Below are 25,547 nucleotides of genomic sequence, written 5' to 3' on the forward strand. Positions count from 1 at the left end.
GCTGGAATACTTCATAAATCTAGCATCTTCATTCTTACATAATTTCCACTGCATAGAGTAACAGTTTGTGTAGTTGCCATTTTCTGGAGCTCTAATTGATATTTTTGTTTAAAAGGATCTTCTATTTAAAGCCATTACTTCTAAAAATATAACTGTGCTTCAGAAAGTTTAGAGGCTACTAGATCTATATATACCTGCCTTATTCAATAAGTTCTTGTGTACCATTGATTTTTAATTCACAGTAAACCAGCAAACAAACAAAATAACCAAACATGGTACTACAAACTTACCAATGTATCAGATTAAAGACAGTTCCTAATGGTTAGACCTTCAGCTCTTGACAAAGAAGACTGTCTCCCAGTTCATATCCATGAGTTCCTTTCCTCTATCCTTTAAAAATAACTCAGTAGAAAGCTACACCCAACAAAGTTTTATGTGCTTTCAAACAACAGAGCAGACATGGATGATGTGATAAATGCCTTGCAAGTTACTTAAATAGAAATGATGGCATACTTTTTCATATTTGAATAGCAGTGTTTATAACACTTTGTGGCATTTATTACATGGACAGCTACCTTATATGCTTAGGTATTCAAGTCAAAATTCTCTCTTCTGTAATACTTTGTGAGTTATTTCATGATAGGTATGCAATGTAGCTAATTCATCTTCATATTCACACATTGTATAGCTTAGTACCTTGTAAAAATTGGTACTCACTAAATATTTTGTCAAATAAATGAATGAATATATACGTAAATTAAAAGGATGCCCCACTTGTGTTTGTAAGATTTGTGTTTGAGGGCTAATTTCTATCAAGAATAGAGAGAACATCTGACAAATTTGCCAGTATACTAAAGTCAGTTAATATTATTTCTGACTATGAGTAAATGAGTTTTAAAATGAAAATAAATCAAATGAATTTAGTAAATATTGAGAACATTTGATTGCCATTCACATTGTGAAAGCTTGCTAATTATGATTTCATTCAGTCCTTACAGTAGCATCCTGATGTGATAATATCATGTCCTCACACATAAGAAGTAGCCTTGGCCTGCTTGAGAGCCTTTCTCCAGTACATGACGGCACAAAACTCTGACTGTCTAGGGTGAGGTGCTTCTTCCCAGATAAAGATGGCTTTCATTCTTGGCAATGTGCACCTCTTTTTAAAATGTACCCACCTCTTTTTTAAAACTTTTCTTTGGTTTATATTGTTTTGAAAGTACCATATCAGGTATATAAACATGATGCCAATCCTGTGCTCATGCTGTTGAAAGGTATTTAGTTCATATTCTCACCTAGAGTTTTGAGTTTCCTTCTGACTAATATGGCTAATATTGTCATTTTGTAGTATTTTAGTTTACATTAATTAGACCCTCACAATAACCAAAAACTTATTTTATTTTAATTTTTAATACTTCATGTACCTAGTTTCATTCTACTAAGTGGTTTAAAGTTGTACTATGATATCCTGGTCCAATTATTCCATTCTTTGCTATATTCTACCTTGGCAGATAAGCACAAATAAGATATGTTTGGATAAATGCATAATATATTTATCAATATACTATATCCAGCTATAGCCCATCTTTGTTACCATGAACAAATATAGTACAATATACTCATATCGTACAATAGCATTCAGCCATAAATGAATAAATGAAGTGATAATACTATATGGAATATTTCAAAGACACAATTTTTGAAGACATAAACAGAATAGTAATAAAGTTGTGTGGTTCATTTTTATAAAGTTTAAATGCAAATAAAGTGATTTATAGTCTTATATCTCCCAAGGGCAGTCAGTACTAAAGAAAGTATATGAGTGAACGTAAAGAATGAAGATGCACAGATTTTGGTTGATGTTATCTTTCTTGCTCTAGATGAGAGTACTACATGTTTCACTTTAGAGAGTCATGAACAACTATGATTAGCATAGCCCAGCTTTTCCATACATACCTTATACTGTAGTAAAAAAAATCATGACACAACAGGATAAATACACTTTTAAATATTATCACATTCAGTCATTACTTATTGTTTGTAAGTTATTCCTTGGTGAAACTATACCAAGTAAAAGGTAATTACTTCAATATGTGACCATAGTCAGTTTCAGAATAAATTCATAAGCATCTGATAAATAAAATATTCTACATACACCTATTGTGGTTGTCAAAGATATTAGGTAATCTTATAATATTAAAATTTGTAAGTTGCACCTTGACAGAGTTGTGAATTAAGGCAGTACAGTAAATAACTTCTCTGATAATCCTTCTGCATTTACTTGGATTTACTTGAGGTCTATACTTTATTACCAAGTTTTCTGTAAACCAGAACTATAGAATTATTTTAATTTCTAGGTATATATCAATATAGTTGCTGTTCTGCCTAGGAAATCTTATTATTCTGAGGTTACTTTTCTTTTTTCACTAACATTTTTTACCATGTTTAGTAGTTATAGATTGTCATAAAACACCATTACAAAAAGTGACCTATAGGAAACCTATAGGTTTCTGACAGAGAGAGAGAGAGAGAGAGAGAGAGAGAGAGAGAGAGAGAGAGAGAGAGAGAGAGAGGCAGAGACAGACAGAGAGAGAGCATAATGGTAGTCAAGTGTCTAATGGATCAAACAGCTAAGAGGTAACATAAAGTATGGAAAGACTATGAACTTTTACCCCTATGTCATACTTCCTCCAACAAGGCTCGACCTCATAAAGGTTCTTCCCTAACCTCTACCATAAAAGGCCTGAAATTGGAAACCAAATATCTAACCTTCAGAAGAGAATTTGTCATTCAAACTACCATACCACTGTGGCAAAAAGAATTACTTGTTAGAAAAATATAAATTAATCTGATGTTGTGTTTAAGAAATTTAAAAGTAAAAGAGAGATGCATTTTATTCAATGGGTGAACAATCTCTACTTGTTCATCAAGATCACACCTCTGGGTTAAAAATCCTAGGTGACATTGTTCCAGATGAGCCTCCAAATGGTGCTCAGCAAAGTCCACTGATGACAGTGTGGAAACTTGGTCAAAAGTTCAAATGGTCTGGCCCCCCAGTATTCTGTTTGTTGCTCATCAGGTGTAGGTTAAAGGCGACAATTTTTAAAGTAGCTAAAGTAGTATTTTAAATGTCATTTTTTAATACAATAAGAGTAGTTACAATGCCAAATCAAGGCATGTCCTGGATTTTCCAGTGGACAGACTTTTACTATAGAATGGGAAGACAAAGGGCAGATCAGGAGGACTTTTCTGAATAGTACTAGGGAGAGTGAGAGCTTGTAAGACTATGGTAAGGAAGAAGTTAAGTTTGAGATATTGCTTAATGAAGGTCTCAGCTGAGTTGGGATTAACCTTTAGGGCTGTCCCAAATGGTGCTAAGCTAGAGATGACCTTCTGAGCCTTATCCATAGTAGTCTTTGATGAATACTGGGCTCAAGAAGTGAAGAGGTACATAGCTTCCTTTGTTAGGAGTCTCTTTACAGCTCTAGAACTATATGCATACTTGGATGTAACTATATGTGTGGCCATTTCCAGATCACTTTCTTCTCTAAACTTTGGAGTAGAAGGGACTTCAGGACAAGCGTGGTTTGTAACAAATGGTCTGTAACATCGCATCAGTAGTATAGTTTGTTGGATCAAATCCTCTTTCTTCCATTTTTTTCTACTTCTAATATAAGTATTTGATAAGAGAACACAGTACAAAGCAACCTTTAATATAAAAAGGATAGCTCAGAAATATAGTGTAGTGTATGGTGAAAAGAATTAGGGAGAGCCTACAGTTTTGCTTTTTGATAGCTTAGGGGCTACTTATTGAATCTTAGCTTTCAAAAATCTTTACCAAGAGACTCTACTTTTCAGTCCCATTATCAATTGGTTGCAGAATTCACTAACAGTGAATTGAAGAACCTGCTGAAAAGTGAAATAGAGCTTCAAGACAAAAATAAGATTTTTCCAAAATGGAGCTACTGAATCTAGCTACACTAGATTAAAGGTCTTGATCTATACAGTTAGACATAGAGGCTGGGCAGTGGTGGCACATGTCTTTAATCCCAGCACTTGGGAGGCAAAGGCAGGCAGCTTTCTGAGTTAGAGGGCAGCCTGGTCTACAGAGTGAGTTCCAGGACAGCCCAGGCTATAAAGAGAAATCCTGTCTCAAAAAAAAAAAAAAAAAACATAGAGAAGGAGTCACCTATAGCAAGATAAATAACCCAGATTCTAGAAAATTCAAAACAAATAATGAAACCTTTTTCCTGCATAATTGTAATAGTTATTATATTTCTCTTATTAATTCCAATCATATGTATATTCATAAATTCATAACAATTAGATGTCTGTGGATTATATAGCCATACCTCATCAAAAAAAGACCTCAGATTAAATTCCTAATAGAAGAAAATGAAGGTTGTGGAAGAAGGTAGGGGGCTTAGATTACATTCAAATCATGCGTACCCTATGATGTTAACGCTTCTCAGCACATGTTGTGGCAGGCAGTAGCCAGAGCCTCCACAGCATACTTTATCTTGTGAAGCATGTCTAATGTGCCTAGGAGTGTGCCAGCCACAACTAGCAAGACAAATGGTTTTCCCTTAGCTCAGAAATGAAACCTCCACAACTTGAATCCAGATTTTGTTTTGTCATCCTAGTTCTAGTGTTTCTCATCCAGCAGGAAAACAACTTTTCTTTCTGCTCTCAAAATCTTACACAGTCATAAGCCCTGCAGCTCCAAACATCAGTGTTAACAGTCCTCATTACCATTACAATTGAACTTGACTTTTGACATTGTACAAATGAGGAACCTAGCATATCTTAAATGATTTTCTTATTGATGTAATATTATATATATAATAAATTAGCACAAAGGTATCCATATAAAATGACGTTCATTTATTTTATCTATTGTTTCTGAGTGTCAGGAAACAAGAATATTTAATTAAATTGTCCTGGTTCAGAATCACAAGCTATCTTACAAATTTCCTCACAGACTTTTGGACTGAGTCCCAATCTTGCATCTCTACTTCACCATTTCCTCCATAATTTGGCCAGCATCACCTAAAGACATGGCACATGCCTTACATGGACAGTGTTGTCTGCCATGACCAAGAAAAAGTAGGTACAAGTGCAGCAACAGAGAGAGACAAAAATCCTTTTAGCCTAGTCTTGGAAAATGTCAACCATCTCTTCTCCCATAATTCTCAAAGTCATCAGACCAATGTAGGATAATGCACAGAGGAAGCTGAAGGAAGGGCTCACAGAGCAGAGATATCAGGTACGACCTTAGGTATGGCCTGTAAGATCCACTAACAAGTGCCAAACCTAAGTACTGAACCCAGATAGTTGAACTCAAATATTTGGCCTTTTTGCCAACAAGGTTAGTCTAATTACAAAGCAGGCATTGAAGAGTATGCAGGCAAGTGCCATGTTTTTATCAATGAATATCTGAACTTCAGAGATAGTTTAGAATACTTACTATTGAGGACAATCGACATTAAATGTTCAAATCCTCCAGATTATATGTAGGCCATTGCAGACACGTTATCATCAAAGGAGGCAGCATGAAAAATAGTTTCACTTGAACATATTATATTTACTGTTATATTTCCCCCCTGTTCTCCTTAAACAAATTTCTCAATTCGGTCATGTATCATGTTGAGAAGTATCTAGAGATTTAGTTCTTAAAACTTACAGCATTAAATTTAAGTCTTCACAGTAGAGTTCCTGTAGGTTGCACTTAGTGATAACATTTTTAAGACGGTTGTAAAAGTTTCCAAATGCCACAGTGGCTGTTCATGGACCTATGTATTTGCTGAGGAAATTTCTACTTGAAAACTCCCAGTACATCAGTGACAGACATAAATTCAATTGCCAGCAAGCTGCGTCAGAAGAGACTTCTTGTCATATTTGGCCACAGAGTGGAGATTTATTGAAACTGAAAGATAGTATTGCTCCTTGAGCTGCTGTACATAAACAGTGTAGTGAATGCTAAAAATGCTATGTGCCTGTGTGTGTGAGTATGTATATGTGTGTGTGTAAGTGCATATATATGTCTGTCTCTGAAAGCTATTTTTGTGGTAAAATAACAAAAAAAAGTAATTAATATTTTATTCAACTTATTTTAAGTTCATACGATCTACAAACCCATATACACACACACATGCACACACATACACACACTAACACACACACACACTCACACATCAAACAAGACACACTGAGGATTTAACTCAGGTATCTGCATGCCAGACAAGTACACTACTATTGAGCTAAATAGCCCCAATATAAACTTAGATTTTTTTTAAAACAAACAAAAAAAAACCTTTAATAAGGGTTCTTAAATGCTTTAGCCTCCCTTCTAGCCCACCATCCATTAGAGGTGGTGGAAAGAAAAGGTTAAGAGGACAAAGTGGGAGGTGGATCTGTGAATCCAGTCTTTGCTGTCAGGAGATCAGCAGTTCAGTTCACAAGAATCAGCAGTGGTAGCGCAACCCACTCACAAAAAAACATTCAGGGATCAGCAACAGCAATATGATTCAGAAGAAACTGAGAGACTCTGCCAATCGGTCCAAGTCTGTGGAAGTGGCAAGAAGCCTCTGGAATATGATGAGAGGTTATTTGGTGAGTTTCTCCCTACAAAGTCACAACAAATGATGATCAACAAAAACCGCAAGGTGAATCGATGCCACAGCATTGTCCACTGTCTGTTGGGTTATACTTATACCCTTTCCAAACATTACATGTCCTCTCAAGTGTCTGCTCCAATAAAACATCACATGCCATTTTTTCAGCCACTTACTAGGAAAATTCTGTGTCTGTTGTCAGCAAAACATCTTCTCATAAGACGGTTTCCAGAAAAACATCACATGAGAATCCAAAGAAACCAAAATTTTCCACTTCACCTTGGTCCTCTCTTCTTTATTTTTGAAACAAGATCCCACAAAGTTGCCTGGGATGGTTTTTGATCTCATCCCATAGTCCAGACTGTCCTCAAACTTGAGACCCTCCAATCTCAGCTTCCTGAGTAGCTGTCATTATGACTGTGGAACTCCAGGTCTCCTCTCAGATGATGAGTTTGTACTAATTGTCTGACAACTAAATGTCAACAACTTCTGATCTCTTCAAGGATAAACCATAGGAGCTAATGTGCCAGATCCATAGTAAAAATTTATAGTGCAAAGGACACAAGTTCAGTTCCCAGCACTTACACATTATGTCATTCACAAAGGTCTATAACTGCAGCTTAAGAAAAATCTGACATTCTGAGTTCTATCTGTTGAGACAGAATGGCACTCGTATCCACAAAACTACACAATGACACACACAATAATAGAATACAATACATCATTTTAAAAAATCTTTTAAAAAATTAATCAATGGCCAAAAGATCTCAAAACCAAAGCCATGATTTACTAAACATATTAGGCTATATCAGGAAATAAGACAATAAGCGGTTTTTGACATGCAAACATACAATAAATGGATTGTTTCTCAAAACTTTTCATGTTTGTAAAACATTTCTACCATGGTCAGCCTAAACAAAAAGCAAACTTTTTCAGCCTTAAAGGACTAGAGTGGTTGGAACATAATTTTAGTCTCTCATTGGTTGTCTCAATTTCCCTATGGAGATTCTATATCTTGTTTATTTCTTTTAATTTCTCTATACAGTTATTTCTTCTCATACCAAAAGATCTTTATAAATCTCTTCCTCCAAGTGAAGAATTAGATATTGAGTCATAAGATTATTGTTAGAATTATAATAATCTTAAAACATTGTTCACAAGATATGTACAGTTGGAGGGAGGGGTCCTGGCAGTATCTAAGGAGATGATTATTGCAACAAAAACATATGAATAAAAATGTCAATGCAAATTAACTATCAGTCACCAATCAGCTTTACTGGCTGATCAGTGATTGTTTGATCAGTCAATCAGATTTCAAAAACAACCACACTGACTGCTTCAGACATTAAGATTTTTCAGCCATGAAAAGAGATTTCATACTCTTTTATATCCGATTTGTTCATAAATGCCTTCATTCTGTTTTTACTGGTGTTATTAGTAGTATTACTATTGTAACTATTTACTCAAAGACATAAAATAATACAACCAATGACCTTGAAATTCTTCAATGAGTTCAAATATCAAAAGTACAAATGATACTCTAGAAAGTTCTTTTATCACTCACCCGAAGAAATGAGTTTTTTCCCTTCACTGTGTCTTGAGAAACACAAAGAGTAACAAAATTATAACTTTTCTTTTTTAATATATGTGTAATCTTTGGGGCTTCCATCTGGCTTTAATCTTGTTCTTTGTTGAAAGTTTTTGTCATTTTAACAGTTTGTCTTTTTCTGTAACTGTCAGCATGTGTGTTTTCTATAATCACAAATTTATGTAGAAAGTTTATGGAGACATTGTCATTTATTATTCTCAAATATCCTTTAAAGTCACTTCTAAAATAATATAGAAAATCTATGCATTTTTGTCTCTATAGTTTTAAAGAGAAAATTCAATGTTTATTTATTTTTACTGCATTTGTGTTTTACCTCCACATATGTATGTGTGGGAGTGTCAGATTCCTTGGAACTGGAGTTAAAGGCAGGTCTGAGCTGTCATGTGGATGCTGGAGATTGAATACTGGTTCTCTAGAAGAGAACCAGTGCTTTTAACCACTGAGCCATCTCTCCAGACTCTCCTCTCTACATTTTACATTTAACATATTTACATGTTTTGGTACAACTTGAACGTCTGCATAAAATTGCCATTGATTCACTCCCCACCATCATCCTTCCCAGAATGCAGGGTGAGGCTGTCCTTCCTGCAAGGTTTATGTTACTAAATTTTATCCTTGACTGAGTATCTAAAATTTTCTGCTCCCACAGAATCATAGGCAAACATCACTAATTTCTGTAATTGGGGGTCTTCTTCTTCCAGTAATATTTTATTGATTATTTAGGAATTTCACATTATGCATAAGAGCATAATCACTTCCCAGTACTCCCAAGCCTGTTCCACCAGCTTTCTGACCTCCCTTGCTTCACAAAAGAGGAAGAAGTAAAGGTAGAAGAAAAAGACGACGATAACAGTTTATTTTGTGTTGCCCATATATTCACTGGAGCATGGTGGAAGTCCCAGTAGGCAACGCCTTAAAGAAAACTGAGTTCTTCCCCAATCTGCACTTCTCATTGATCATCCATTTTTGAAGTCTATAATAGCTATAACTTAAGATTTTATTTTATATTTGCATTTCTTCTGAGTCTAAGCTCTAAGTTTTAACTGTTGTAGTTGTTCTTTTTATTGTTGCTGGGGGTTTTTTGGTTTGTTTGCTTGTTTGTTTGCTTGTTTGTTTGGCATTTCCATTATAATTATGGTTTTCATGTTGCTATAATAAAGTTTAAGTTTTATTGAAATTTCATTACTAATGACATAAAGGAGGCTACTTCACCTACCAGCTATACACACACACATATATATATAAATAGATAGATAGATAGATAGATAGATATAGATGATATAGATATAGATATAGATATCTGTGATTCATATATATATATATGCATATATATATGAATAATACTTGTGATAGAAATTATATTCCAATGTATATTGGCCTAAACCCTGAAGTATGACTAACCTACATATAACTACAAATATGTGCATGAATATTCTTAGATATGTATTTTTTTTTTTTGGTCACTCAATCTAAACACCTTCAAAAGCACATGAAGGCACATGAAGAATGCACACTCTGGGTGAATTCTTAACCAAGATCCTTTTCAACAATCTGTTGCTCACATCTCTATAGTCTTAACATTGTTTTGTTTGAAAATCAGTTGTACAAATTTCCTTGTATTTATATAAGTTATTTATGTTTGCATCTTGTAGAAGACACATCAACATTAACTGGACCAAGAATAAGGAAGCAAATATAAATAGATCTGAAACCTTTTCTGTCTAGTGGCACAGAAGTATATAAAAAATTTCTCCTAATATAGTGACATCATTAATAAAATGAAGAATTTAATTTTTAAAGAAGAAAAAGCTTCCCTTTGGGAAATGTGTAAACATAGGCACATAAATCCAGAGATGGCATTATAATGTAACTAAATAATCTTTTGTAAAAAGAAGGTAACATTAATATCAGAGACTGGAACATACTACCTGTTAGGTCTCAAGCCCTAGACAAATGGCTGAAGTTCGAATTTAGTGTACCAAAGCTGACCCTGACTGCCAGATTCTCCCTGAATCCCTCAGTCCCTAGCTGCTACAGAGTCCTCCTCTCTGTCACTCCTTACCACTATCCTAAACTTCTTCTTCCCAGGGACTTGACAGGGCAGCTCTCCCCAGTTGTCCTTCCCTAAATAATCCAGCTATTTTGGTTATCTGGTCAAGGAGAAACTTCCATTTATCCTTTACTCATCTGGCTTTTAGGCTCCCCTTCCCCCATTTCACAGGGCTCAGTTCAGGGCTTACCTACTCTAGACTTTCCTAGATATCTTTAGATCTGGACATGCTCTTCCTTTTACAATAGACCTTTTCTGCTACGATACCTAGGAACAGCCATGTCCTTCCTATTTACTTCTTTTTTCATTTACTACCCAACCTAACCATTCCAATAGCTGGCTTAAATAAAGTCCATGTTTTGGTAATCAATGATTACCAAATACTCACTGTTTCATAAGGTAATTATCCAATGATTAAATATTAAGGTTTACTAGAAGTATAGTAAATATAAAATAATATGGTTGACTAACCTTTGAACAGTGAAATTGAACAAAATTGTCTAAATATCAAGACATGCCACAAGTATTTTTCTGTGGGTTTCATTCAGAATAACTGCACTGTTGGTATTTTCAGGTAACATTCAGTTACCTGTATATAGTGTGCACTCATCTGGACAGCTTTGAGTGTTACAAGGATTTTGCCTAAAGATAAACCCTGATTATGGATACAGAGAATGCCCTTTTGATTGTGTTTGCGTTATGCCTCTTGACAGCAATACATTCATTTCCAAGATCAAATCACATTTTCTAACACCCTGTATCTGCACTTTCCAGCACACATTTATTTGGTCACAACCTAACATTTTTTTATTCCTTGTTTCTCCTTGGGTGAAAGGCAGAAACAAAAAACCTGAAATACAAATACTGGAGTATTGAGGTGCCTCTACTGTAACTTAACTATTTTCTTAGAACCATGGCAAGTTTCAAGCTGGAAGAAGATATGTCATAATGGGGTGTTGTAAAAGTAAACTTTCTGTTCTACAGCAAGAAGGAAGTTTCCAGAAAGTATTAGGAGAATGTCAGTGACACCATGGAGAATATTAAACTTTTGGAACACATTTTGATTTCCTTTAATGTTTGCTAAGAGGAAACTTGGATTTTTTTAATAACTAATGTTTTTCTTTTGCAGCTGTTGTGAGTGCCATCCCTGTACCAACACTAGAAAGTGCCCAGTATCCAGGAATCCTCCCATCCCCCACATGTGGATACCCGCATCCACAGTTCACTCTCCGGCCAGTACCATTCCCAACATTGTCTGTGGACCGAGGTTTTGGAGCAGGAAGAACTCAGTGTAATGCATTTTTCTTTCCATTTTATTGTGACAAATGTTAGTAACAGCAAGATCACCTCCGTGTATCATTTCGGTCTTCTTATTCTTTGGAAAGACTCATTGCCTGTGACCCCATACAGGAATTTTCCAACTCAGAGCATTTAATATTTGGATCTTAGCAGCAGGCTGTTAGAGCGATTACCTAAGACCCTTTCCACAGCAGATACCACAGACAAATGTGTCTGGTGGACAATGAAGAACATACGGCTCCATTACACAATGGAGTAGTAGATGTTTCAAAACGATACCCTGCTAACCAGGAAGTTATAAATCAAGGGTTGTCTTTCAATACATTTGATCTAGTATCTGTTAGTTAAAGTAAAAGATCTCTACCTAGTTCCAGTGAACAAATACAGGATGAATCCACGGCAGTTTTTTTTTTAATTGCTTAAGCAGGACTTTTTCAAGTCTTGGAAGGGAGTAGTTGCTTGAACAAAATGCCATTTATTAGAAAGAGAGCAAGAGTGGAAGAAGGCGTTCATATCCATGAGGTGATTTCTCCCATGCCATTTGATTCCCCTCCCCTCCTTTGAGCACAGCATCTTTAAATCGATTTTATGGCTTTCATCTCTTAGTTAAGAACAGGTGACTCAGCAGCTCATGTGCAAGAGGAGGTTTTGTAATAGATATGATAGCAAAGCAATAAAATATCTTTGTGAGGTAAGCTATATTTTTCCCAACTCAACAGGGGCAGCTCTAAGAAATCATAAATCGTCCAAATGTAGCAAGGTTAGAATTAAAAGGCATCAAAAATCTGCCAGGCGAGAATTAGATTCATTTCCCTTTTCTCGCTGCACATCACATCTACCAAATAGAGTTGTGTGCTAAATCTCGGGGGGGAAAGAACTCCAAAATCACAGGACTGGGAGGAAGGTGAGAGGCATGCCAGAAGCCCAATAGCTAGAAAGTTCTAAATCTCACAACAGCTATGCATGGGAGTCTACTTTTAAAAAGCTCCTAGCCCACAAGTCCCTTCTTTGTTCCTGAACTGAACTCCCTTCGTTTCGTGACATTCTACACCATTATATTCTACCTGTACCTTAGGACTTTAAAGGGACATTGAAGAGGCATCTGTGGCATAGCTTTGCTCTGATCCTTCTGGCATGGCTGGTACCAACCAAAGCTCAAGTATTTCTTCTTATCAACTATTCCCCTTGTTTCCAATTTTTGTAAGCATGGTCTAAAAATGAATTCATCTCACCTGTCCCAAGCCTCTCCCTTTTTTTTTCTTCTTGAGTTAGTGTAGCATGTGGAATTGTCTGTTATTGGATTTTAGGATAAATTATTCAAAAGTTTAATTTTAATGAAAAATAAATATGCTGGTATTAAGAAATTTTTTGTCTATGATTAAAGGAAATTTCCTCTTCTCAACTCTATTTTGGTAATGAAGTGTGAATCCAGGGCCTATATGAAAATATTCTGTGCCTTCCACCTGTTTTTCTGGAAACACAAAATAATGAAATATATTAAAAGTTAGTTAATCATTTAAAGCATCTACACTCTTTAATAGAGTGTTTTTTTTTTGTTCTGGAGCAACAGGATTTATCAAATGAAGGCAATCCTATAGTATAATAGAAAATAATATACTGTATCCCAGAACAATTGTATGCTTATGTAAACAATGTTTTCTTAGCAAGTTTCTCCTGTATAATTTTTGAACTTCATCCAAATTACCAGGCAGTGAAAATTCTATCCCTGGCCATGATTTATACCTTGCTTTAAAATGTATACATTCATTCGTTCAACAAGTTGTTTTCAACAAAATATATGCACTTCGAAAGAAGTAACATCTAATATGCTTCAAGCAATTGCCTGGAAAAAGAATGAATAAATGTTCCTTTTTCTAGAAAGCAAAATATTCTCTAAGTCGCTGTCAATGATCGTTAACATCCAGCTCTTTGATATTGGCTTCTACAGACCGTGTAGAACACTAAACACTCCTATTCTCCCTCAAGCAGAAAAACTTACATTGCTCTGGGTAGAACTGCCTTATTAGTGTCCTTGAGGATCAAAGAAGGTCATACAGAAAAAGATAACGTTAATGTGGCCAAGTGTGGAGGTTCCACTTCTCCACAGTTATCTCAAAAACCCGGAAATTCTTAAGTTGGGAAATGCTAAAGCCCTGTCCCCAAAGCCTGATTGTTTCTGGAGTCATAAACAAAGCCGGATTTCTATAAGGAAACAAGGAAACGGGAGGCCCAATAATAACATTTGCATTTCACAGATTTCCAGATTGATGGACAAATAGTCACATCAGTATAACTGCAGAAGCACTCTTATAGTAAACTGTAGTTTATTATAAGCTGCTGCCCCAGGAGATTAGTCCTGTACTTTGACAATCTCCTAAACAGGCAGTCTTGCATGGAGGTTTCTTTCTGCACATCATAACTATCATAACTATGCAGTGTCTCATTTTTCTCATCCATTAGACAAGTCTATGGAAGAGGGGTATAAGAGCTTTCCATTTTGTCATTGCCACAGTGAGGATACTTCACAGATTAGCCCATGCTGTTTTTCTGTTCCAGTTCCTCCACAAACTAGAAGTTGGCTACCAAATGGAGTTTGTGCCAGAAAAAAACAACAAAAAAAATCAGGAGCATCGTGAAAGGATTCATTCATTTTTCTAGGGGTGTCTCTTAAACATTCCAGGCTATGAGGAACTAGGTTACTGAGGAATAGTTCATAATGTTGTTCTTCCAAGATTAATGTGTAAAATAGGTTCCAAGAGGAGGTGTCCATGCCTCAGCATCTGCTACGTGCTGTTGGTAGGCTGTAATTCTATCAACCACTGCAGTTTTCAGATAGAAGAAAAATCCTCATTTCCATTTTTGCAGTATTTCTGCCAGTTACTCTGTAGCAAGTGTTTTGAATGTTGACATTAATTATTATAAAGTACCTTGAGATTTGACTCTACTGTGTAATTGTATGCTATTTGTACAATGAATTCTGACGATTTCATCATTTGAAAATGAGTGCCTTGCCGACACCCATTTGCTTCTCACTCTGCTCTGAATTGCAAGGAAGCTGTATCCAGGGGGTGAAGGGAGCTTTTCTTTGCTTTTGGAGCTCTTCACACAGATAAATGCCAAGCCACTGAGACAATTTGTTTTACATTGATGTCCTGGAGCAGGTGTCTGAACTGGCCAATAGGCACATCTACACTGCAGCGTTTCTCTGATGGAGCAACTGCTAAGCTGTTTATTTGAGGATTTTGCTGCTTTAAATATCAGCCACAGCATTTTCTTAAAATGCAAGAAATATGGATTAGATGTGAAAGCTCTTATCCACTCTATTTTTTTAAACAACTTTTCTCTTATGGATTATATTCTAATCTTCCTTACACATGGACCTTCTTACTCAAATATCAGGCTTCACATTATGAGTGACAAACAATGAATTCGACAAAGGCTATGGTCCACTTAGTTAGGGCCATCACATCATGGTGATCCCAGTGGGAATAATGCTAGACAGCTGGGAAGGCTAGAGAGGCAGGACCAGGAATAGAGAGAATTTTAGTTCTCATTGATGATGATGATAACAAATGGCCTTAGGAAAAAAGTGACTAAGAATGGCCTCTATGGGTAAAGCGGGGGCATGATGCTCTGAGGGAAGGGAAGAGTTTTATTGTATGTATGAAGGAGAGAACAGCCAGAAGCATCCAGAGCATGGAGAGAAAGTAGAAGACTGAACATGATCAGCAGAATGGATGGAGCCATTAGAAGAGGAGAAGGCGGAAGAGAGGAGGAGAGGAGAACGGAGATACAAGGACAAGAGAGCACAGGGCTGAAACGGCAGGGTTATATAGCAATGAGAACTAGGCAGAAAGGAAGGCCATGATCTGGGGAAGGGTCCAGTAGTGAGAGAAATAGAGTGGAGCCACAGATACTGAGTGAGCCTGGAGGGCAGCATGCACTTTGATATGTGAGTAGGCACTTCAGTTAGCCAATTGTCCCGAGTTTCTTTAGGACCTCAAACTCATGACTTTTAGTAAAATCATTACAATCCATATGTTCACATGACATACAAAGGTTTTGCCAAAATAAGAAACAGAATTTCAAATTCTTAAAGAAAGATGAATGCAAATTTTATTAAACTTGAAAATACAATGATATTTTATCATGAACAGTTCATGTCCAAATACATGACAAAGAAAAGAATTAAAGGAAGGACAAGAAATAAAGAAAATGTAGGCGTCAAAACTTTCCATTGTTTCTTCAATGCTGAAGGAGTTCTAGGAACAGATATTGGTTATTTGCAGTACATGTTCCATAGAGATAATTACTTGTACAAATTTGTAGAAAGAGAAATGTAACATTTCTTTTCCTGTCTTCATAAGTTAGTGTTATGTATGGCCCCGTTACTCAGAACCATTCTGAGAATATTCTCTGGGGACACTTTTTTAAAGAGCCTGTAGTGTTCTAGTTATTTCCTGCAATCTAGCTCTCAAATGAATTCTTTTGGTGTGAAGGAAGTGCAAACAAGGATACCATCCTTAAAGCGTGCCTGCTTTAAGGACCAGGAGTAGCGGACCAACTCATCCACCACTTTAAAGTTAAGGGGGAAACATGCTCAGCTTTAGAAATAGCTAAATTATTAAATCATTATTTAGAAAATCAGACATTGATCACTTTCTTCTTCAGATTAAACATAAGTCCAAAGTTAAAAACCTAACATTTTCTCTTTTTGTAAAATTAAACTTTCAAACAACCCAGGACACAATCTGATCCTATACAAAGACATTCCTCTCCCATTTTGATCATGGGAGCAATTTAGTTTCTTGTAAGACCTATATGGGAGGTTTGGCAGTTGACTGTTTTACTTAAGGTTCCCTGTTTGAAGGCCGACAAAGTCTCATCAGATTTCAAGTTCTGATTGCTATCATTTTCTCACCCAACTGTGCATCTTCTACCTCCACCTCAAAAGGATGAAGTCCACAGGCTGTTCTCTCATCCAGATGACCTCTGACCCCATCTGAAGCAAAAAGGATGAATAAAAATACCTCTGGAAGATGTGTCACTTCTGCATATCTTTCATAGGACACCTTGATCTTTTTACCTTTCAAGTCTGTTCCTTTGGCATTACCAGACTGCTTCTCTATCTCCTCTGCCCTTTGCTGACCTTAGTGAGATTCTCAGGATCCTTTCAAAACCATCTTTTAAACTTATTATTTCGAAATAATCCCACCTTAAAATTATCCTTACAAAGTGAGATATTATGAAAGCAATATCATATCTTCCTATTTTTGCCAAAACAGTTCTTCCTAAGAAATAAATAACTAGAAATACTCATATAGTGTCAACACCACTTATTCCTGGTAGGCAGCTCTTTTATCTGCAGTTTAACTTGGACCTTTTGGCTTTGAATATGAATGAACATTTAAAGTTGATGCACCCTGTCTGTAGCAACAGAAAATGCCTTGAAAATATTTTAGTCTCACTCAACTGTGTTCCCTAGGGGAAAAGGTGCATTTTAATATACAAAGCGGTCCAGACACCCAAAGGCTGTCACAAATGACTGTGGGAAGCCTCTTCAACTCAGTAATCTGCCTGAAAATTACAAGGCTTGCTATCAAAGAGGAAAAAAAAATTATAACTCTGAGTTCAGGCAACTTGCTCCAGTGAAATTATGTCTCATATAACTTTTAGCTCAATGTGCTTCTATTTTGTTATAAGAGATAATGATAGTGGTTATTATTTGTATCATTTTTTTTAGCAATGCCTCTGAGCACCCTGTAACTCTGATTTGTTTGACAGTTGACATGGCATGTTGAAATTGCAGCAAAATTGTCATATTGGCTGGTAGATAGTAATGCAGCCGTAACCGGTTGAATTCCGCTGACATAACGACTTAGAAAAAAAAAGATAACTTGTTTTTCTCACTTCATCACTTATGATTACAGGGTCCAGACCGTTCAGGCAATGTAGTTAGTATGAATATATTGTGTCAGTGTCCCTGAGAGGTGCACCGTGTGCTAATGGACCTGTCTCTACTGTTGAAAAGGGTTGTGCTAATTGTATTCCATACATGCATGAGAGCTGAAGAATAAGAATGATCATAAATCAAAGAAGACGTTGCCAGATCCCATCATTTGTCCCTGGACTGATTCTGGAAAGGTGGGGGAAATAAGCATCATCTTAAATGACATCTGGATTTCTTATTTCCATTACAGCTGTGAGTGAAGGACCAACCACGCAACAGCAACCCATGCTACCCCCAGCTCAGCCTGAACATCCCAGCAGCGAAGAAGCACCCAGCAGAACCATCCCCACAGCCTGTGTGCGGCCAACTCATCCACTCCGCAGCTTTGCTAACCCTTTGCTACCTCCACCTATGAGTGCAATAGAACCAAAAGTCCCTTACACACCACTTTTGTCACAGCCAGGTAAGTACCCGTGACACTTACCAAGGTTCTGTTCTAATCAATGATTGTTGTACTTGTGTAGAGAAGAGACATAGAGGAGGTCTAGATATCATATATGTTTTCCGTGTGGATTGCCTGCCTATCGTGCTCATGTTTGTTATTGATGGTTGAGAAGTAGTCAGGGAACTGACACATGGGTAATTGAAGCAACTTATGGATGATTTCACTCTAGCGATCTGCTAGAGGCAATGCTTCTTCACCTACTACTTTACCACCAGAAAACATAGGTTCTAATATTTTAGGAATTTATTGGTGCCTCTCAGTTTATGTTCAACTTATTTAATGAGAAAAACAGATATAAAGAGTGTTATGTCAAATGTCCCAAAAATATAAAAAGAAAATTATAAAGTATCCAAAATAATGATGAGTTTAGTACTATCACCCATAGGTCATCTTCATTCACATTTTAATAAGGAAAATAAAGTAGCTTAATATTGTATACCAAAGATAACTAATTATATAATATCTTGAAACTAAACTGCAATGACACTTTGTTATTTTCTTGGCCTGTGTCTGTCAGGAATGCCATCATTATCTCAGTAAAAATAACAGAAAATGTTTTCTTGAGCCCTAGTTTTGAAGGTTCCAGTTCATAACTGATTGATCCTGTGGTGAGGCAGCAGCATATCAATCATGGTAAGAATGTAGGGCAGAACAAACCACCCATCTCATTGCTTGGAAGTCAAAGATGGAGAAGGAGGAAATGACTAGGGTCTTCTAGTTCCCTTTGAGTGTATGGACCCAATAACCTAAAGACCTCACACTAGACACATCTCTGAGACTTCTACTATCTCAAAATCACCACACTTGGGTTGAAGCCTTGATCCACGAACTTTGGAGGCATTCAAATACAAAATACGGCAGAAGAAATGATTTCTTTTTTTTAAGTATTTTCTTGAGCAAAATGTCAAAATAATAATAATAATGATAATGATAATAATAATAATTTTACTGGGAAGACCCTAGTCATTTCCTCCTTCCCCATCTTTGACTTCCAAGCAATGGGATGAGGAGTGGTTGGTTCTGCCACACATTCCTACCACATAATTTTTGAATGATATTTTAAATGAATGGAAATAATAATGTAGATGTCAATTGATTTGGGATCTGGGTTATGGCAATCAAGCGGAAATCTGATGCTCTCGGTTAACAAACCTACCAAAAGGAATGTTTAGTTTTGGTAGAACTGATAGTAGGATAGAGAACTGGCATTTTTAAATCAGGTATTATAGTCTTATAATTAAAATATTATCATAGAGACTCTAGCACAGTGGAGCCTGAATGATTGTACTGTGTCCTTAGGAATAGAATCAGGAGCTTGTACTGTCCCAGACTATATTCCAATAAATAATAACCATATCTAAGTGGGTAACAGCTGATGGAATGCCATACAAACAAAGCCACATTGCTTCTATCACTATTGTCCACTGTGAGCCCTTTATTTTTTGACTATTGCTACCATTTTGTTTGAATTCCTTGTCAGAAGCCACCTCTTCTTTCATATTTTCTGATCCTTCTAGCTTGAGTTCTTGGTTTGATTTGATTTTTTTCATAATTCTCCTTTAAATGCCATCTTCCCTTTATAGTTTGTGAGATGTACTCTACCCTCACTTTGGAATTATTAAATGCCTTTCCCTGTTATGTTTCTCCTTCATTGTCTGCCTGCAACTCCTCTGCATTTTACAATGCCTTACCTCACGATTTTCAAATAAGTCTCCCTACATTGCTCCTGACACATGGTAGATAGTATGCTTTTTAAAAGGGCTGCTGTTTACTTATTCTAATAGAAAAAGAAAATTAGCAGACTGACAAATGTATTAGTGGTGACATTAACTACATGCTTCTTAGCCCGAAAGATGAAATACTTAGAGCTTTCAACAAATTTTAATTCCAAGAAAATCATTACTTTAGTCAAACTGATTGATGAAGTAAAGTCATTCTGTTGTCAGCTTAGAAAAGAAAATACCTCAAATAATTTTGCTCTGGATTTCACAATAAAAGACTGTGTAATTAGTAATGAATTTGTCTTTACTTACTGCACATAATTACTTTAGAATATGGTAATGGGAGGCATTGCTCTAATTTTTAAAGAATATGCTAAATGAGAAGTTCCTCTGCTTTGAAAGCTTTGCGATTAGCATCAATGAAGACGCTTCTCTCCTAGATAGGATTTCTGCATGTGGTGTTTCATGAGCAGTGTTAAGGGTCCCAGCCTCAATTTGCCTCCCACTGAGACTGCAGAGCTGTGCTTGCAACAGCTTTATATATGAGGAATAGGGCAATACATATTATGGAGTAACAATCTCCCTGGGATCACATAGCGTTTTGCAGCTTTGCTGTGGTAGGTGGTAATTAGAGATGCTGTCTGTTGTCATAATGACTGGAATTATGCCTACCTGCAAACAGAGTTATTCCTTCATGTTTTCCCTCCCCACACGCTGAGTTAGAGATTTAGCTTAATAGACCCCAGGATCTTTATGGTGTCTTTTGAAGTTTCACCCTGTGATAAAGTGATTCTCTACCTCATAGTTTCATATCCATGGTGGTTGAATAACAGTATTGGCCTTATAAATTCCACAGAACGGTCTCTGCACCTTGAAAATCACAGATGTGGACATATTAGTGATTTGACTTAGTACCTTCTCAGGTTAAATAGAAAATGTTTGATGGAATGTTGGGTTTATCACATTATAAATGTCATATAAATTTTACAGAGGGCCAAAGGAGGGCATGGATAGTGTATGGTGTGTGTGTGTGTGTGTGTGTGTGTGTGTGTGTGTGTGTGTGTGTTGGGACTGGGGTTGTGAGTGTGTGTCCGTGTGGGTGTGTTTGTGGGTGTGAGTGTGTGTGCATATATGCATGTGTGTGTGTACATGCATGTGTGTTCATGCACTCATGTGTAGTTTCCCTCCTGAAGTTTCACTTAGCTGTGAAAGGACCAGCAGTACTTTTACAGCCACAAGCTTTTCTACCCGGCCTCTTTGTTCCCAGAATAATGACTAGGAGACTTAATTATTCATAAATAAATGCCTAGCCCATAAGCTTTGGCTCATTCCGATAACTTACATAACCCTATGTCTGCCACATTGTTGATTACCTCTCCTCAGTTTCACACATCTGAATTCCTCTGAGTTCAAGGAAAATCTCCTGCCTCTGTCTAACTCTGGATTCCAATATCTCTCTACTAGGACTCCCACCTTCTATTTCCTGCTTCAGCTGATAGGCCATCAGCTTTTTACTGACAAGGGATGCTTTCACACAGTACAGAGAAGATTCTTTCTACATACTTTAAATGAAGTTAGAACAGCAGCCCATTTGCCCTGTGGAACTATCATTTTACGGACAAAACCCATGTAATTTCTCAAATACTGATGTTTACTGTGGTGTATTCATAGTATGAGCCTCCTAAGCACTTGCATCTTTGTTAAACAAAAGGAATCTTATAATGTTTTCACTTACTTATCTATATAAAAGCCTGATGTATTCTGATCTTTTCAATCTTTGAGTGATCAATATGTCAGTGGACATGACAAAACCAAAAAACAATTCATTGTATAGCAAATTGAGTTTGATTTTTTTTCCCCTGCACATTGTGACATGTCTTTCACTTTGGCTGCAGATTGAAAACAAGGTGCAGGTATATATGGATGACAGTGGAAAGAAAAGGTGCATAAGTTATATTTTATGGCTGGTTGGAAAATCATGTATTCCCTTTGTAACATGATTTTTTGGTCAGGCCCCATTTCAGTAAATATGCTATATCACAAAGCAGCCAATAACCTGCTTTTTATAAATTACTACAATGGATTTCAACACCAGACTCTCAAACCACCACTGAGCGTATTCATTAAGGATGTTACCTGAGTGTCCCAATCTGATAGTCAGTCACAGTCAGAGGTTTTGGTAGATCAAATGTACTTGAGCAGGTGTCATAAAACTTTCATTGTTAGGGTTAGTCGCAGAAGTCACTCACACAACTAAATGGCCAGTATATGTGGATTTGGTGTTATTGGATCCAACAGTGCAATCAACTGTAGGCAGCAAAATTACACCTCCCAGTAAATACATTTCCTTTCATGTTAAGTCCCACCTGTGTTTTTAACAAGCATCTTGAGATTTTCTGGTCCTCACCTATAACCAATCTTATTTAATAAATGAAATTTGATCTGATATAATCCAATCATCTTATATTATACTTATTAAAATGTAACAAGACAACTTTTTTAGCTATAGATAGTAGTTGTCACCTTGTAACCTACTTGGGGTTTATTTTGGAAAATACTAATTTCCTGTAAACTGGTGTTCTGACATGTAAATAGGAAAGAGGTGTAGTAGCTGTCTTAAAAACAGAAATATTGTTTTCAGAGAAGATTTAATGAGTGATTGATGTGTCCGATGTCTCATCTGCTGACAATAAAACACAATAAAAATGTTAAAGATTTTCCCATGCTCAACAACTGAGTTTGAAAGCAGACATCAAAAATTCAGAAAATTATAACCTTGATAAGAAATATGTTTTGGTTGATTTCCTTCCACTACAAAGACCCTTCCAAGTGGATACTAGATACTAAATATTCCTAAGGAAAAATTGTAGCAGATAAGATGATATTTAGATTACTTTCGGCATAATTGCTTTTATAATGTATTCATTTATTATTGTGTGAGTGTACCTATATAGTGTGCATGTACATGCATGCACATTTATATGTGTATATGTATAATGTAATATGTGTGGCCATGATACCAAAGCACACATGTGAAAGTCAACAGACACCATCCATGAAGTGAACTACCTCCTTCACCTTTCTATGGGATCCAGGGATCAAGCTTAAATTGCCAACCTTGCTTACAAAATTCACTGAGTAACCCTATCTTGCCAGTACCAGATACTTACTGCTTCTTAGCTCTGTTACTAAAACAGTGATGTTTTAATATCCTTGTTGCTATTAGATAGGAAAAGGATCTGATAGCAAGAATCCTATCTCTCTAGAGAACTCTGAAACCATGGCCATCCATACTAGCTTCATCCATTCTAATTGCCAGTCGTCCTTCTGCACTATGACAGAAAGCCAGGTCCTTGCATCTATTGGTATTCTGATGACAAGACCTTTAAAGTACAGCATGAAAAACTGAGATGGCCAGAAAGAAATGAGGAAGAGTAATAGAAATTAAAGCATGGTGATGTTATGCACACTGTCGGAGAGAAAGTATGACAGAAGACCAAGACAGCAGTACACACATAACTAAAGTTATTCATGATTACAAAAATTACTTGGAGGGGTTTAAGGAAGTGATACCTGAGTCAAATTTTTAATCCCTTTCATCAAGTTTTCTCAGTGTAAAAAACAAAGAAGAAATATTTTATCAAGAATACTTAGACCATATATAAACTTGAAATTAATGGTCAGTTTAATATAATTAAAGCAAAAAAAATCAAAATTCTATGTAAGTAGTCATAAGAGACAATTAAAGAGGTCTCTGTTTAATACCTGGTTAACGTTGTGAATGAGATCATTTAAAACATGTAAGATTAAAAGGTTGTCCTTGGAGGGTATTGGAGAGTTCATAGTTCCCTGGGTGACAGAAAATGTTGAAAGAATATGCATCAGTTATTTTCAAAGTAAACAATCCTTTTCCATATCTTATGAACAAAATAGGTCTCATGCTTAAATTCTTATGGGTGCGTTATATTGGCTTTTGTAAAATGTCTTTGAAATCAAAATATTTTTATAAAAATCACCTTAGAGAAAATGGATAAACTCACTACTTTAAATACTATAAGCATTTATAACTCATAAAGAGCACCACTAAGCAAATTCATGTTTAACTGCATAGTAACTGCAATCAACCATGGGGAAGCAGAGCACCCTTATAATCGTTCCAGAACGCTGGGGCATTAATCTTGAGATCTTCAAACTCTTAGAGCCAACGAATACCCAGTTGCCTGTTTAATTTGTTGGAGTTAAATTATAAAAAATGGCACCAGGATTTGAATGCTTTTCATCAATTTCAAGCCTAATGAAAGTATGACAACTTGAGAGTTAATGGATTGATGAGATATTATTTATTGGTGATAAAGGCAGATAAAAATGAAGCAGCTTCCAAATTTGTTAACAATTTGGTCCTAAAATGTAAAACAATCTCAACAAGTTCCATCTTGTGCTACAAGTAACCCAAATCTTCATACAGAGTGAAAACAGTAATGCGATGCCACAGGTCCAGAAACTTCTACTGACTAAGTTACTTTTGTGAAAATAAAAAGATATGCTATGGTTCCTGTGTAGTCCAATGCAGAATCTCAGGAACCGTGTTTCAACAGGAGAAAGGGTCGGTCAATGGAAGCTGGTGAACTCCATTGTGCTACCGGAAGTGATGTTTCTCATCTGACATCTGCTTTCCTCATCTGTAAGATCAGATAATCTTCTTTAAGAATGAAGCATAGGGCCTTATTCTTTGGTTTGAGAAACAGTAAAAATATGGGAACTCTTTTAGTTTGATTAAGGGTTTCGAACTCTAGTTCAGCAGTTCAGAGCTCATGCCGGCTTAAAATTCTTGTTCCAAGGAGTCCAGTATCCTCTTCTGACCTCTGTGGGCACCTGCATACATGGCATTCACTCACACACAACACACGCACGTGCACGCACACACACACACACACACACAATCACAAATCTTAAAAGATTCCAAACATCATTGGCAGCAATCCCAGCTCTGTATGTAGTTGACAGATCATTATTTTAGTTCACCAGTTAGTGTCAGATTCCAGAACTTTCTTTGAAGGTGTGGGAAAGGTTGAGAAAGGTTTCCATACTAACTTCCTACGAGTGGGCTGTTGAATACATGTTATGCAAAAACTAACACTGAACATAAACAAAAGTACTATGTGTTAAAAATGAATTAAATTTAACTATCAAAAAGCTATAATGATGAGACATATAATATAGTAAACACTGTGTAAAACTGGTGACAGATCCAATGATAATTTATAAAGATTTTCTGGCAGGTAGGACCTTGTAGAGAATGTATTACCACAATAGACATCTTGTGAATTTGTGAACACCGACTTTCAACTTAGGCATAGAAGAAGATTGATGTCCTCGTTTCCAGACTCTCCTTCACCAGAATGCTTAGGCTTTCAGAGGACAGGGTCTTTTATCTTTTGTAGCAAAAGGGATTCTAACATTTTTGTGTATGCCTGTGAATTACTGTGATAAGCAAACCACTGATTTCAAATGAGAGGCGTATTACAACATGATTGTACATGCCAGCTTATAGAAATAATGAGATTGAAATAGCTGCCCTTTTCAATGTCTTTTCTAAATTGCTGCCTTAAATATCTTTCTTTCACACCCCTGATTCTTGAACTTGGTAAGATGCATGCACCTTTCTATTTACGCAGTCGGAGAGTCATCACTTTCTAATAAGGCATGCATTTTGCAAACCACAATAATATGCAAACCTAGGATGATTTTGAAATCAGGGATTGCAGGCTTAACTTTTAGTTCCCCTCCTTGTTACACTTA

General features: G+C 36.3%; 1 protein-coding gene across 1 annotated transcript in view; it reads left to right on the plus strand.

Moving 5' to 3' along the window:
• Dcc (DCC netrin 1 receptor) overlaps positions 1–25,547 on the plus strand; it is a 189,181-nt gene that overhangs the window by 132,236 nt on the left and 31,398 nt on the right. Inside the window, exons 15-16 of the mRNA XM_028774187.1 lie at positions 11,403–11,564; positions 17,773–17,985. Coding sequence (XP_028630020.1) covers positions 11,403–11,564; positions 17,773–17,985 — 375 coding nt within the window. The remainder of the gene's footprint in view (positions 1–11,402; positions 11,565–17,772; positions 17,986–25,547) is intronic.

Source organism: Grammomys surdaster, unplaced genomic scaffold (genome assembly GCF_004785775.1).
Source record: "Grammomys surdaster isolate TR1022 unplaced genomic scaffold, NIH_TR_1.0 239, whole genome shotgun sequence".
Lineage (NCBI taxonomy): Eukaryota > Metazoa > Chordata > Mammalia > Rodentia > Muridae > Grammomys > Grammomys surdaster.